Source organism: Monodelphis domestica, chromosome 2, assembly GCF_027887165.1.
Source record: "Monodelphis domestica isolate mMonDom1 chromosome 2, mMonDom1.pri, whole genome shotgun sequence".
NCBI lineage: Eukaryota > Metazoa > Chordata > Mammalia > Didelphimorphia > Didelphidae > Monodelphis > Monodelphis domestica.
This window is the reverse complement of record NC_077228.1, coordinates 291066504-291081233: the sequence shown is the minus strand read 5'-3', so window position 1 is coordinate 291081233 and position 14730 is coordinate 291066504. Positions and strand designations below refer to the sequence as shown.

The 14730-nt window shown below is 37.9% G+C and overlaps 1 protein-coding gene across 7 annotated transcripts in view; it reads left to right on the top strand.

The window, feature by feature from the left end:
- RCAN2 (regulator of calcineurin 2) overlaps positions 1-14730 on the top strand; it is a 385895-nt gene that overhangs the window by 342603 nt on the left and 28562 nt on the right. For all 7 annotated transcript variants that reach the window (XM_016431112.2, XM_056818351.1, XM_056818352.1 and 4 more), the window contains 2 exons: positions 6706-6879; positions 9515-9686. In XM_016431112.2, the coding sequence (XP_016286598.1) occupies positions 6706-6879; positions 9515-9686 (346 nt within the window). The remainder of the gene's footprint in view (positions 1-6705; positions 6880-9514; positions 9687-14730) is intronic.

Here is a 14730-nt window from a genome sequence, read left to right as displayed (position 1 = left end):
TGAAGTCCTGAGAAAAAATCTGACCTCAAACACTTACTAGATGTGTGACCTTAGGCAAGTCATTTTACTCTGCCTCAATTTCTTCATCCATAAAATATGCTGGACAAGGAAATGGTAAACCACTCTGGTATCTTGGCTACAGAAATCCCAAATGTGGCTATCAAAAATAAGACTTAATTGAAACAACTGAACAACATATATATGTATATATACCTTGAAGTTAACATAGATATATCTTAACTTCAAGGTAGCTTGGGAGTAAAGACACTAACAGTTGATGTTCAAATTGCATGAAGGAAGAGAGGAAGTCTGTGAAGGTAGAGGTGGAAAGGAAATGTATTCCAGGCATCAGGGGAAACAACCAAAACCAAGGCACAGAAATGGAGTATCATCTGTGAAGAATGGAGAGAATGTCAGTCTGTTTGGGTTGTAAAGTGTGGGAGTGCAGTAATTCCCAAAGAAAAAGAGAAATACACTGGGACCAGGATGATAAAAGACTAAACAAAAGGGATTATATTTCTTCCCCAAGGTATAGTGAGCTACTAGAATACAGAGTGAGGGAAAGGTGCAACCATACTTACATTTAAGGAAAATTACTTTGGCAGAAGAATGAATACAGACCAGAGTGGCAAGAGATTTAAGAAAAGGAGACCAATTAGCAAAAGATGAATGGACATGGGACAAAAAAAAAATGAGAGATTCTTGAGCAGAAGGAAATGTAAAGTTGAGGTGGCTAATTATTGCCTTGGGACTAGAAAGGAGGAAAGTGAAGTTGGAGCAGGGCTAATTAACTGAGAAAATATGGAGAGGTAGAGAGGGTAAGAGGAATGGTGAGATCCAGTGTGTCGCTGGTGTCATCCCTATGTGTGGCTGATGTGGAGTGAAGAAGTAGGTCGTGGAATTTAAGGAAGCTGTGAAAATGGGAGTCTAGGGAATTTGCAGGAGCATTTTTTTGAGCATTCACGTCTCTTAATATAAAGGCAGAAGTCAGAGAGGGGAGAAAAATTAAGCACATCTGGCAACATATAAATTAATAAACATTTATTAAGCACCAACTATGTTCCAGGCATTGTGCTAAACTCTGGAGATACAAAAAGACAAGCTCCCTGCATTTAAGAAGCTGACAATTGAATGAATATCCAACATTCCACATTTAATGTCTGAAGAGAAGAATGTCTCAAAATTCATTCTCCAGGTCCACTGGTTGTTACAGTGAGAAAGAATGGAACTACTTTTCACAAGTGTTTTCGTTTGCCTTCTTACAATCATTGTTAACAGTTTCCTTCTGTTTCTGTTTTATTTTTCACTAAGCATAAATTCCTATATGTCTTCTCATGAGCTTATAAATTCCTCATCTTTTTTCATTTCTATGGCATTATGATTCTCCATTACATTCAAATAACATGATTTTTTCAGCCAGTCCCTGATGGATGAATTCACTTTGTTTCTCATTTTTTAACTGACAGAAAATTTCTAGGAATATTTTTGTACAGATGGAACCTTTTCCTTAAGCTCCTACTAAGTACCAGCTACTTGGGCAGGCCTTGAGGATACTAAGAAAGATGAAGATGATATTTGGACTCAAGGAGCTTACAGTCTAATTGGGGGGATAACACAAAATCCACCAAATACCAACAAGATCTTTAAGATAAATTAGAGATAATATCAGAGAGAAGGCACTAAGCTCAAGTAATACTGGAAGAGATTTCTTTCTTAAACAACCACCACTACCACCACCACCACCACATCTTAGAATCAATACCATGAATTGGGTTCAAGGCAGAAGACCTAGGCAATGGGGGTTAATTATCTTGCCCAGAGTTACACAACTAGAAAGCGTGTGAGGTCAGATATGAACCCAGGATCTCCAATCTCTAGGCATGACTCTTAATCCACTGAGTCACAAAGTTGCCCTGAGCATAACCATTTTTGCATGGCTCCTTCAATGTTAAATATTTTCACTTTTTGACATCTTTGCCAATTTGATAGTGTGAAATACATCATCACAATTCTTTGAATTTGTATTTGTTATAACTGCTTTGTGAATTTTTTTCCATATACTGGTTGATGGTTTGCAATTCTTTTAAAAACATTTCATCTTAACTTTACAGGGAACATGCCAAATCCCCATAGAACCCAGGTATAAAACTTGTAGCAGAAATATTTGTAAAAATGTTTTCCCACCACATTAACTTTTTTTCTTAATCTTGCCTTACTGATTTTGTTTAAGAATATTTTAATTTCACAATTAATTTAAATGGATGTTTTCCCTATAATTTAACTTGTTTTTAGTGCCATATGGCATTGCCAATGATGTTGTGGATTTTTTAATTTTATCTACTTTAAAGTTTTATGAGCAGGCCTAGCCAATACCTGGAAAAAATGTTTTGGGGATGTTTGCCTGGTGTCACTGTGACAGAAGGTAGACAGTTATTAAGCCAGATTCCTGGGATGAAGTCAGGGAGCTGGATATACAAATTATTTCTCTCTCTTTCTCATAGTGTTGGGTGGAACCTCAGATCATTTAATTCAATACTCTCTTCCAGGTAGGAATCCCCCCCCAACATCGTTTTTTTTTGTTTTTTTTTTTAATTTTATAGTATTTTATTTGATCATTTCCATGCATTTTTCATTAAAGACAAAGATCATTTTCTTTTCCTCCCTCCCACCCCCCGTGGCCGATGCGTGATTCCACTGGTATCATATGTGTTCTTGACTTGAACCCATTGCCATGTTGTTAGTATTTGCATCAGAGTGTTCGCTCAGAGTCTTTCCTCTGTCATGTCCCCTCAGCCATTGTAGTCAGGCAGTTGCTTTTCCTTGGTGTTTCTACTCCCTCAGTTTGTCCTCTGCTTTTGGATAGTGTTTTTTTCTCCTTGATCCCTGCAGATTGTGCAGGGACATTACACCGCCACTAATGGAGAAGTCCATTATATTCGATTATACCACAGTGTATTTGTCTCTGTGTACAATGTTCTCCTGGTTCTGCTCCTCTCGCTCTGCATCACTTCCTGGAGGTTGTTCCAGTTCACATGGAATTCCTCCACTTTATTATTCCTTTGAGCACAATAGTATTCCATCACCAACATATACCACAATTTGTTCAGCCATTCCCCAATTGATAACAAAAGATCGAGGATATCCAGGGAAATAATGAAAAAAAACACTAATGAGGGGGGCCTAGCAGTCCCAGACCTCAAACTATATTACAAAGCAGCAGTCATCAAAACAATTTGGTACTGGCTAAGAGACAGAAAGGAGGATCAGTGGAATAGACTGGGGGAAAGCGACCTCAGCCAGATAGTATACGATAAACCCAAAGATCCCAGGTCTTGGGACAAAAATTCACTATTTGATAAGAACTGCTGGGAAAATTGGAAGACAGTGTGGGAGAGATTAGGAATTGATCAACACCTCACACCCTACACCAAGATAAATTCAAAATGGGTGAAAGACTTAAACATAAAGAAGGAAACCATAAGTAAATTGGGTAAACACAGAATAGTATACATGTCAGACCTTTGGGAAGGGAAAGACTTTAAAACCAAGCAAGACATAGAGAGAATCACAAAATGTAAAATAAATAATTTCGACTACATCAAATTAAAAGGCTTTTGTACAAACAAAAGCAATGTAACTAAAATCAGAAGGAAAACAACAAATTGGGAAAAAATCTTCATAAAAACCTCTGACAAAGGTTTAATTACTCAAATTTATAAAGAGCTAAATCAATTGTACAAAAAATCAAGCCATTCCCCAATTGATAAATGGGCAAGGGATATGGATAGACAGTTTTCAGATAAAGAAATCAAAACTATTAATAAGCACATGAAGAAGTGCTCCACATCTCTTATAATCAGAGAGATGCAAATCAAAACAACTCTGAGGTATCACCTCACACCTAGCAGATTGGCTAACATGACAGTTATGGAAAGTAATGAATGCTGGAGGGGATGTGGCAAAGTAGGGACATTAATTCATTGCTGGTGGAGTTGTGAACTGATCCAGCCATTCTGGAGGGCAATTTGGAACTATGCACAAAGGGCGATAAAAGAATGTCTACCCTTTGATCCAGCCATAGCACTGCTGGGTTTGTACCCCAAAGAGATAATGGACAAAAAGACTTGTACAAAAATATTCATAGCTGCGCTCTTTGTGGTGGCCAAAAATTGGAAAATGAGGGGATGCCCCCAACATCTTTGACAAATATTGATGTGGCATTTCCTTGAAGACTTCTGGTCTTCAAAAATGAGACTTTAAGTCTTTTAGAAGACAACCATTCAATTACTAGACAGCACTGGTTAGAAAGGTTTTTCTTTTGTTGAGCCTCATTTCCCCCCTTCATAACTTCTCTTCATTTATCCTAATTCTAGGCACTAGAGAATCCCAGAGCAAAAGATTCACTCATTTTCTAGGTTACAGTCCTTCAGATTTTAGGTGGTGCAGTGAATAGAAAACTAGGCTTTGAATCAAGAAGATAAGTCTTCCTAAATTCAGATCCATCCTCAATCCCTAATTTGCTATGTGACCCTAGACAAGTCACTTAACCCTGTTTGCCTCAATTCCTCATCTGTCAAATGAGGTGGAGAAGGAAATGGCCAACCACTCTAGTATTTTTACCAAGAAAATTCCAAAATGGAGTCATGAATAGTCAGATAAAAGCGAAATGACTGATTAATAAGTCTTCCAGATATTAAAATATACTTCTCATTTACTCCCCTTATTTTCTCCTCCAGGTTTCAACTCCTTATATCAAAAAGCTTCCATATTGCTAGCCAGACTGGTCTCTTTCCTCTAGACATTTTAGTTTTTTTGGTGAGTAATGATGAGATTAAATATGATCATTAAAATTTGATTCCCAAGATGAACATGATGTTCCAGAAGGGATATATACAGCAAAGAGCCTGGAAAACTATTGTAATCCAGGTGTTTTACTTCTATTAATGCAGTCCAATATGCCATTAATTATTTTAAGAGGCATATTGACCTCATAGCTTATATTATGATTATTTTTAAAATGAGTTGAATTGATCCCTCTCATTTCTTGATAATCATTTCTGAATTTCCTACCCCCAAAGTAAAGTTTCTCTTATGACAAAAAAACCCAGTTAATCAAAAATAATCAATAGAATAATTGTGTGTGACAATGTGTGTAGCATTGGACTCCTATGCTTTCCAAATTCAATAACTAAAGTTACATTTCATTATCTATGTTCTTAGATTTTCAATTACACTGATCTTTTATATTATTATAATCTTGTATAGAGCAGCTAGATGGCTCAGTGGATGGAGTGCTGGGGCTGTAGGCATAACAACTCTTCTTCCTGAGTTCAAGTCTCTGGCCTTCACTTAATAGCTGTGTGACCTTGGGCCAGTCACTTAATGCAGTTGCCTCAGTTTCCTCCTCTGCAAAATAAATTGGAAAAGGAAACAGCAAGCCATTCTGGTATCTTTGCCAACACAACCTGAAATCGGGTCATGAAAAGTCGGGCATGATTTAAAAAAAAAAGAAATCCTACATAGTGATTTTCTGGTTCATATAAATCTTATCACATTTCTCTGAATTCCTCATTTTTATCATTTCTCATTGCAAAACAATATTCCATCACATTCACACATGGCAGCAATATGTTATGCTTGTGATCACATAAAATCTCCAGGTTTTTTTCTCTAACAATTCATGTTTCATTAGCATATTTCTATTTAGTTCCCTCCTTCTTATGAAAGCAATTTTTCTTTATCTCCCTCCTTCATATAGTTAAGTTTTTGGAGTGGTAGAAAGAACCCTGACATGAGAACCAGGAAACCTAGATTCTAGGTCCAGTCTATGCCACTAGGGAGCTATATGGTCTTGGTGCCACCAATTTAGATTTTTGGCCCTTTATTTCTCCCTTTGTAAAAAGGTGGGGATTCACTATGAGGGATCAGAGAACTATGGTTTGTTGTTGTTCAGTTGTTTCACTCATGACTCCATTTGGGGTTTTCTTGATAAAGATACTGCTATAGTCTGCCCTTTTCTTCTCCAACTCATTTAACAAAAAAGAAAACAGAGGCAAACAGGGTTAGGTGACTTACCTAGAATCACACAGTCAGTAAGTGTCCCAAGCTGGATTTTAATTCAAGAAGATGAGTTTTCCTGACTTCAAGCCAGAAAGTCTATCCAATGTGCCACTAATGTGCCCCTAAAATATAAACTATGATTTATATTACATAAAAAGCCACAACAAGTGTAGAGTTGGGAACCTGGGTTTCAATCTGGTCTCAGACATTTCCTAGCTGTGCGATCCTGAGCAAGTCACTTAACCCCACTTGCTATCCCTTGCCCTTCTGACTTGGAGCTGTTACTAAGATAGAAAGTAAGGATTTAAAAAAAAAAATCATTATAACCAATAGCAGAGTCGTAACTGTTGTTTGTCACTTGCAATAAAGATGAAGAGAATAAAGGGAAATTGTACTCAGAAGGAATGTTCAGAATATCAGAATATTGCCAAGTATTTCATTAACCTGAATTCTCATGATTTAGGTTTGATTGTTTTTTAAAAATCCCTCACACATGACTAATAACCATTGAAAATGATTCATTAAATAAGGTCCTCTTTTCAAGGTTTTAATTGCTTGTGTCATCTATGACACCATGCACATTATATGACCAATGGATTTTCTTGTGGATGTGCACATGTGTCTGTTTTGTTTTGTTTTGTCAAGGAGAAATTCGAGGGACTATTCCGCACGTACGATGACTGTGTGACGTTCCAGCTGTTTAAGAGTTTCAGACGCGTGAGAATAAACTTTAGCAATCCCAAGTCTGCAGCTCGGGCCAGGATAGAGCTTCATGAAACACAATTCAGAGGGAAGAAGTTAAAACTCTACTTTGCACAGGTAAGACTTCCATTTTTCATGTACTTGACTTTTTCCCTAAGAGATTTTACCATTTAGTACCTATTAGTTAGAGATTGGAAGCAGAAATTTATGGGTTCAAATCCTGTCTCAGACACTTAGTAGCTGTGTAACCCTTAGCAAGTTATTTATCTACTCCAGGCTTTAGTTTTTTTGGTTTTTTTTTTTACCTGTAAAATGAAAGTACTGATTACATTGACCTCAGCCTGTTTATGAATCTAAACTCCTATGATCCTATGCCATCTCTGATATTCAGCTCTTTTGAGCACAGGGCTGATTCATTGTTGTCTTTGGATCCCTAGCTCTTAGAACAGAACCTAGTATATACTAGGCATTTAATTGCATTGATAGATTGAATAATTGATGTGTACCAGTTAGGTGGAATAGTGGCTAGAACACTTGACTTGGAATCAGGAAGACTCTTCCTTAGTTTAAATCTGGCTTCAGATACTTACTAGCTGTGTGACCCTGGGCAGGTCATTTAACACTGTTTTCCTCAGTTTCCTAATCTGTAAAATAAATTATAGAAGGAAATGGTAAATCACTCCAGTATCTTTTCCAAGAAGACCCCAAATGGGATCAGGAAAAATTGGACATGATTGAACAAAAACAATTTCTCCTTGAGGGCAGAGATTGTCTTTTGATTCTTAGCAAAATGTAGTCTCAGTGCTCATCACAGTTCCTGGCCCATAATAGTTGCTTAATAATATGTAAATAAATGATTTATGGTTTAATAAATAAACATTTATTGACTTATATACTGATTGTCTCAGTCAATTCCCTAGAACTTCCCAACTAATTCATAGAGGTGCATTCTTCATTAATGGGAGTTCTCAAAATCCCAATTCCTTCTCATATTTAATTCTTACAGATTTTGTTCAATAAGCATTTATTGAGCACCTACTATGTTCAAGACACTGTGTTAGGTACTGAGTACACAAAGATACACAAAGGTAAAAAATGATAAACTACCCCTTCCCTCAAAGAGCTTACATTCTAATTGGGAGTATCCTAGATGAACACAGATAAAATTATATGAGGCCAATGAAAAGAGAAAGAGTACCAACACCTAAGGTAGGGTTCTTAACCTTTCTGTGGACAACAGACCCTCTTAGGCAGTCTGCTGAAGCCTATGGAAGTCTTCTTAGAACCATGTTTTTAAATGTATGGGATTTCTTCTTTTTTTTTTTAACTCTTTCCTTCTGACTTAGAATCAATTTGAAGTATTGATTCCAAGAGTGGTAAGGGTTAGGCAATTGGGGTTAAGTGACTTGCCCAGGGTCACATAACTAGGAAGTGTCTAAGGTTGTATTTGAACCCAGAATCTCCTGTCTCCAGACCTGACTATCTACTGAGCTACCTAACCGCCCAAAAGTATAGGATTTCAAAGAAAACCAATGCTGTTGAAATGCCTAGTCCACAGGTTAGGAAGTCCAGCCCAGAGAGATCAGGAAAGATTCTGGAGGGAAAAGGAAACAGTTTTCAATCTGTAATTAGTTCACTGAGAAGTAGGTCAGTCTTCTGAAATAGGTCCCCCTTGTCCCCCAGTAAATGTGTTTGAACTCCTGCTACTAACTAGGTCTAAGAAAGGGCTGAAATTACAGCATCTGCCCATGTTTTATGATAGTTGGGTCAGAGAATCATTGATTTAGAGTTAACTGGACCCCTAGAAGTCACCTCATCATCTCCTCCACCTCATTTTACCCAAGAAGAAACTGAGGTTAGGAGGTGACCTGATTTGTTCATGGTCTTACAGCCTAATGTCAAAAACAGATTCAGGTTAGGAACACATATATCCTTCAAAATATGAATTTTTGGGTTCCATAAAGAGAAATTTTAACTGTTGATGAAAGTCATAAGTCAAGCTAAAATAATTCAGCAAGTATTTATTAAGCACCAAATATGTACAAAGAACCATGTAGACCCTGGGAATATAACTACCAAAATGAAAAGTCTTATTCTCAAGGAATCTATATTCTACAGGAGGCAGGAAAATAAAAAGTAAATAGGCAAATGAAAGCCATCATTCAGGAAGTATATGTATAATCCAAGATATGCCCATGTGAAGCCCCATGAATAATAATAAAGGACAAGGTTATGTGATATCCCATTAATAATTATATATTGATGAACATTAATTAACATTCATATTATGTTAGTAAATATCAGTAAAATAATTGTAATAATATATATAATACTTTAAGATTTGCAAGGTACTTTACATGTTATCTCATTTTATTGTTATATTCTGAGTGTAGGTGCTATTTATTATCCCCCTTTTGCAAATGAGAAAACTGAGGCAAGGAAAGGTTAGAGGATTTGCCGGGGCTCACATAAAGATTTGAGGCTAGATTTGAACTTAGATCTTCCTGACTCTAGGTCTAGGATTTTATGCATTTGGTCACCTACTCATCCACCAATGTCATTCAGTTCTGACTTGGAATTTGAGCCATTCATGAACTGACAAATTTGAGATGTTGACCAAAATTAGTATTAGCCATCAGTCACTGGCACAGTCTTCATATTCTAGAAGTACAAGACCACGTTTTCATTCTAGTTTATGAAACATGTCCAACTTAATTGAACACTGAGCCTTTATCCCTGGTTTATTTGAAAGGTTCAGACCCCTGAGACAGATGGAGACAAGCTTCACTTGGCACCCCCCCAGCCTGCAAAACAGTTTCTCATCTCACCTCCAGCATCACCCCCTGTGGGCTGGCAGCCTATTACTGATGCTACACCAGTCATCAACTATGACCTTCTCTATGCTGTTGCAAAGCTTGGACCAGGTAAGCTCCAAGTCCTCCTTTGAAATCTTCTCTCCTGTCTCTGTCTCTCTCTCTCTGTCTCTCTCTTTCTCTCTTCCTTCCATTCTTTCTCTTTCTTCCTTCCTTCCTTCTTTTTTCTTCCTTCCTTCCTTCCTTCCTTCCTTCCTTCCTTCCTTCCTTCCTTCCTTCCTTCCTTCCTTCCTTCCTTCCTTCCTTCGTTTGTTTCTTTCTTTCTTTCTTTCTTTCTTTCTTTCTTTCTTTCTTTCTTTCTTTCTTTCTTTCTTTCTTTCTTTCTTTCTTTCTTTCTTTCTTTCTTTCTTTCTTTCTTTCTTTCTTTCTTTCTTTCTTTCTTTCTTTCTTTCTTTCTTTCTTTCTTTCTTTCTCTCCCTTCCTCCATCCCTTACTCTCTCTATGTATCTCTTTGTGTCTCTGTGTCTCTCTGTCTCTGTCTCTGTCTGTCTGTCTGTCTGTCTTGCTGCCTGGAAAATTAACCAAGATGAACAACCTTGAAAACCCAGGTTTAATAATTCCACCTCCATTTCCAATGGACATAATTGTGCAGAGTGAAAGAGGAGAAGGGGATGATGCTTCCCTGAAAGTGCTGAGTCAGAATTAAGGCATCAGAGCCACTTAGGATTTGTATCTCTTGAAGGAGCAATCCAGGACACTCTGCCCTAGATTTATTGCAATTCCTGCAGATTGCAGATTCCATGCAGATTTCCAGAGACCTGAGAGAGCTGTCTCCTCTTTATGGGATTCAGATTTGGACCTGAAGGAAGCTGTTTTTCAGCAGATAAAATTAAAAATAGCATCAAGGACTCCCAGAAGCTTAGAATAAAACTAAATCCCTGTGACTGTAGAGGAAGCTTGGCTATGGGAGTGGGCTGAAGCCCACTGGAAAGTAATTGGAAAGAACACTGAATTTGGAGTCAGGACCTGGGCTCAAATCCCAGTTCTGCTACTATGAGGCCTTGGGCAAGTCATTCAATCTCTGGGCCTTTGTTTCCTCATCTGTAAAATAAAAGAATTGGACTAAATTACTCCTAAGGTCCCTTCCAACTTTAAGACAACAATCCTATACATGGGTATGCACAAAGTATGGAACCCTGAGAGGGAATTGGAGACCTAGAGGAAGGCTTTTCTAGCATAGGCTTTCACATGTGGCCCACAGTCTGTTCAAGCCTGGAGTTAATTAAGGAATCTTTGGGAGTGAACAACAGAGGCAAGGACTTGAGGGGATATGCGAATTGGCTTCTGATTTGTTTTGTGACCTTGAGAAAAGGTGATACTATGGCTTGGACTATTGTGCCTAGAGTTAGGAAGACCTAAGTTTAAATCCTACTTCAGATATTTAAATATAGCTGTGTGGCATAGGGCAAGTCATTTAACCTCTGTTTGCCTTAGTTTCCTCAACTATAAAAGAGAGATAACAAAAAATCTACCTCTCAAGGTTGATGTGAAGATAAAAAATGAGATATTTCTAAAGGATTTAACACAGTGCCTGGCAAATAGTAGGTGCTACATAAATTCTAGATGCTATTATTAAATCATTTTGTGCCCACATGAACCTTGGAAAAAGGCAGCTAGGTGGTGAAGTAGATAAAGCACTGGACATGGAGTTGGGAAGATGTAAGTTCAAATTTAGTTTGGAACAATTAATAGCTCTATGATCCTGGGCAAGTCATTTAACTCTGTTTGCCTCAGTTTCTTCTTCTATAAAATGAGCTGGAGGAAGAAATGGCAAACCACTCCAGTATCTTTGCCAGGAAAATCCCGATTGGGGTCACCAAGAGTCTGGCAGTTCTGAAGTGACTGAACAACAACAAAAGCATTGAAAATGGAGCTTACCAGGGCTTGAAGGAACATTGGAGGCCATTCAGTCTAAGACCATTCATTTTACAGAGGAGAAAACTGAGACCCAGAGAAGTTAAGTGAGAGGCATAAGGTCATACAGATAATAAACAGAGATGAGATTTTTAACCCAGATCCTTATTCCACCGTACTACATCATTAAAAAAAGAAAAGACAGAGCAATGTTTAGTACCTAAAACACTCGATTGAAAGATGGCATGTGATTGTGAATAGAGTGTTTCAGTATGCATTTCTAGTCTGATGGCTTATGCTACAAGGTAGCTGAATATACAGAAATCTTTGTTATGTAATATCCATTCAAAGAGTGACAGCATACTTTTTTAAAGAGAAGAGTCTATATTTGAAGGGCTGTGTATCATAGAAAATGAGTAGAGCATGGATAATTTAATGCCTGTGGAAGTGATTTTCTCATGGTTATTATTCAGTCATTGTGCAGGCAAGAAAGTTGGCACTGCCCACATTAATCAGTTTGAGCTGTGGGTCCCCCTTAGTTTCTACCAGTGTCATTCCCAAATTGAGAGAAATTAGAACCAGCATTTTGTATTGTTGCTACAAACATGTGGATAAATAGATTCAATCTGTGCCTTATAAAGATGTTAACTCATATGATCATACACTTAAAGCTAAAAATTTGGAGGACATCTTTTCCTGCCACCTTATTTTACAGAAAAGGAGACACAAGCCTGCATAGGTAAAGTGACTTGACCAATGCCACACAGGGAAAGTCAGCATATGAACCCCAATTCCCTGACTACAAGTTCATTGCTCCTTTCTCCTGCACAATAGAATTCAAGTGATTATCTTGTCTAGACTCCTCATTTTGCAGATGAGAAAACTGAGGTCCAGAGAGGAATAACTAATCCAAGGTCACACATAGAGAGTCCTTAGCCAAAACGAGACCTGAATAGAAGTTTCCTGACTCTCAGTCAAAAGCTCTTTCCAATATAGGACCCCATTTCAAAGAATCAGAGAGTTGGGGAGCCGGTACAGTAAGCCAACAAGCATTTGGAAAAGACCTAAAAAGTAGAGGGGGGAACAAGTTTTCTCACAGAAAAAACTCAGTTTGCCTCTAATCTATAAGGATCTGGTAGATTCAGTATGTTTGATAATCCAAAAAAGTGAGGGGAAAAACTCTTTTTTTGGGGAAAAATAGATTCACAAAAAAATTAGTGATAAGAGAGGTGATGGAAGTTGTATCCAAGAACTACTTATGGAGAGAGGTAAATGTCAAAATGGATAGATTGCTGGACATGCTGTCAGGAAGACCTGAGTATGAATCCTGACTCACATATAATCTGTGAGATCCTAGACAAGTCCTTTGTAAGCCTCCATTTTTTCTCCATTATAAAATGAAAGAGTTAAACTTGATGGCCTCTAACGTCCCTTCCAGCTCTAAGTCTAGAACCTTCATAATATTAAGAAAATTCATCTGTAGAATAACACATTTCCAGGAAGCTTAAAGTCATTTAAAGTGTTTTGTCCAAGATATACCCTGTGAGCTATGAAGTGAGTATTATAATTTAGATTTCATAATTGGGGAACTAATCCTTCATGAAATTGTGATGCCCATGGTCCCATAGCTAGTGAATACTGGACTTTCTATTCAAACCCTGTTTTCCTGACTTTCTACTTCTACTAGATCATGCTGTCTCTACTGATCTTGATGAGTGGTCTTCAAAGAGTGGGCATGATCCTAAGGGAGGTGCGCTCCATCAATTTGTGGATGGGAAGAGTATTATGTTCTACCCTCCCACCAGTGACCAGTCATGGGGCTTAGCTTTAATATAACCACACTTACCTTTTCCCTCTGCTCCCATCCCAACATCCTCTCTACTGAGCTAGTTTTAAGACTGTCATGGTAATTATAACCTGATCTTGACAGTGGCAGTTGTACAGGTGCCATTGAGAATAAAAAGACAACCTTTTGATGTCTTTCAGTAATTTTTCAATAATGTCTGCCTCTTCATGTCCCCTTTTGGTATTTTGCTGGCAAATCTATGGAGTGGCTTCCTACTTCCTCCTCCAAGTCATTTTACAGTTGAGGAAACTGAGGCAAATAAGGTTAAGTGACTTATCAGAGTCACTTGACTAATACTGTTTTGGAAGCTGGATTTGAACTTAGGAAGAAAACTCTTCCTGACTCTAGGTCTGGCACTCTATCTACTGTGTCACCTACCTATCTGCCCCTAAACAAATCATGGCACCTCCCCCTAAACTCTTCCATTCTCCTCCCAGCGTACTCACCAAGAAAAAGAGAGCTGGATCAAAAATGTATAGAGGCCACTGCCCTAGTGATCTCTCTTGTTTGGGTTGGGGAGGAGGATTGACTATTTTTAGGTCTAGGAAATGGTACTAGTTAGTGAAAAAAAAAATAAAGCATAAGGTAAGAGGTAAGTGGTTGTTCGGTCATTCAGTGGGGTCCAACTCTTCATGACCCCATGGATTCAAGAGTGGTTTGTCACTTCCTTTTCCAGTGGATCCTTTTATCAAGCAATCATAAATTAAGTGACTTTCCCAGGGTCACACAGCTAGATTGGATTTGAACTCATGTCTTTCTGCTCTTAACTACTGAGCCACAACTGACTCTATGGCAGAGGAACTGAGGATTAAAAGCAATATTTAAGATACAAAGGAACAAAGGCTAGTAAGTTTAAACCAGTAGCTGAAAACAGTATGAACTGGAATTATTCTTACAAATTAATAAATTAGTTGGGCTAAAAATAACCCACATTTCACTTTAACTTTGTTCTTGATCACTTAGCTAAGGGTTAACTTCCTTCATATCCCTCATTTTTCATTCCATCCAGGTGCTATGATTACCAGCCTTAGTGAGGCATTAATAATAATAATAGCCAGAATTTAGAGAGCATGGGGTGGGGCAGCTGGGTGGCTCAGTAGATTGAGAGCCAGGCCCAGAGATAGGAGATCCTGGGTTCAAATTTGACCTCAGACACTTCCTAGCTGTGTGACCCTGGGCAAGTCACTTGACCCCCATTGCCTAGCCCTTACCACTTTTCTACCTTAGAACCAATACACAGTATTGATTCTAAGATGGAAAGTAAGGGTTTTAAAAAAAAGAATTTAGATAGTACGTTTAAGTTTGCAAAACACTTTACAAATAGTATATTATTTGATTCTTGCAACAACCTCAGGAGGTAGGTACTATTATTATCCCCCCCCCCAATTTTATAGA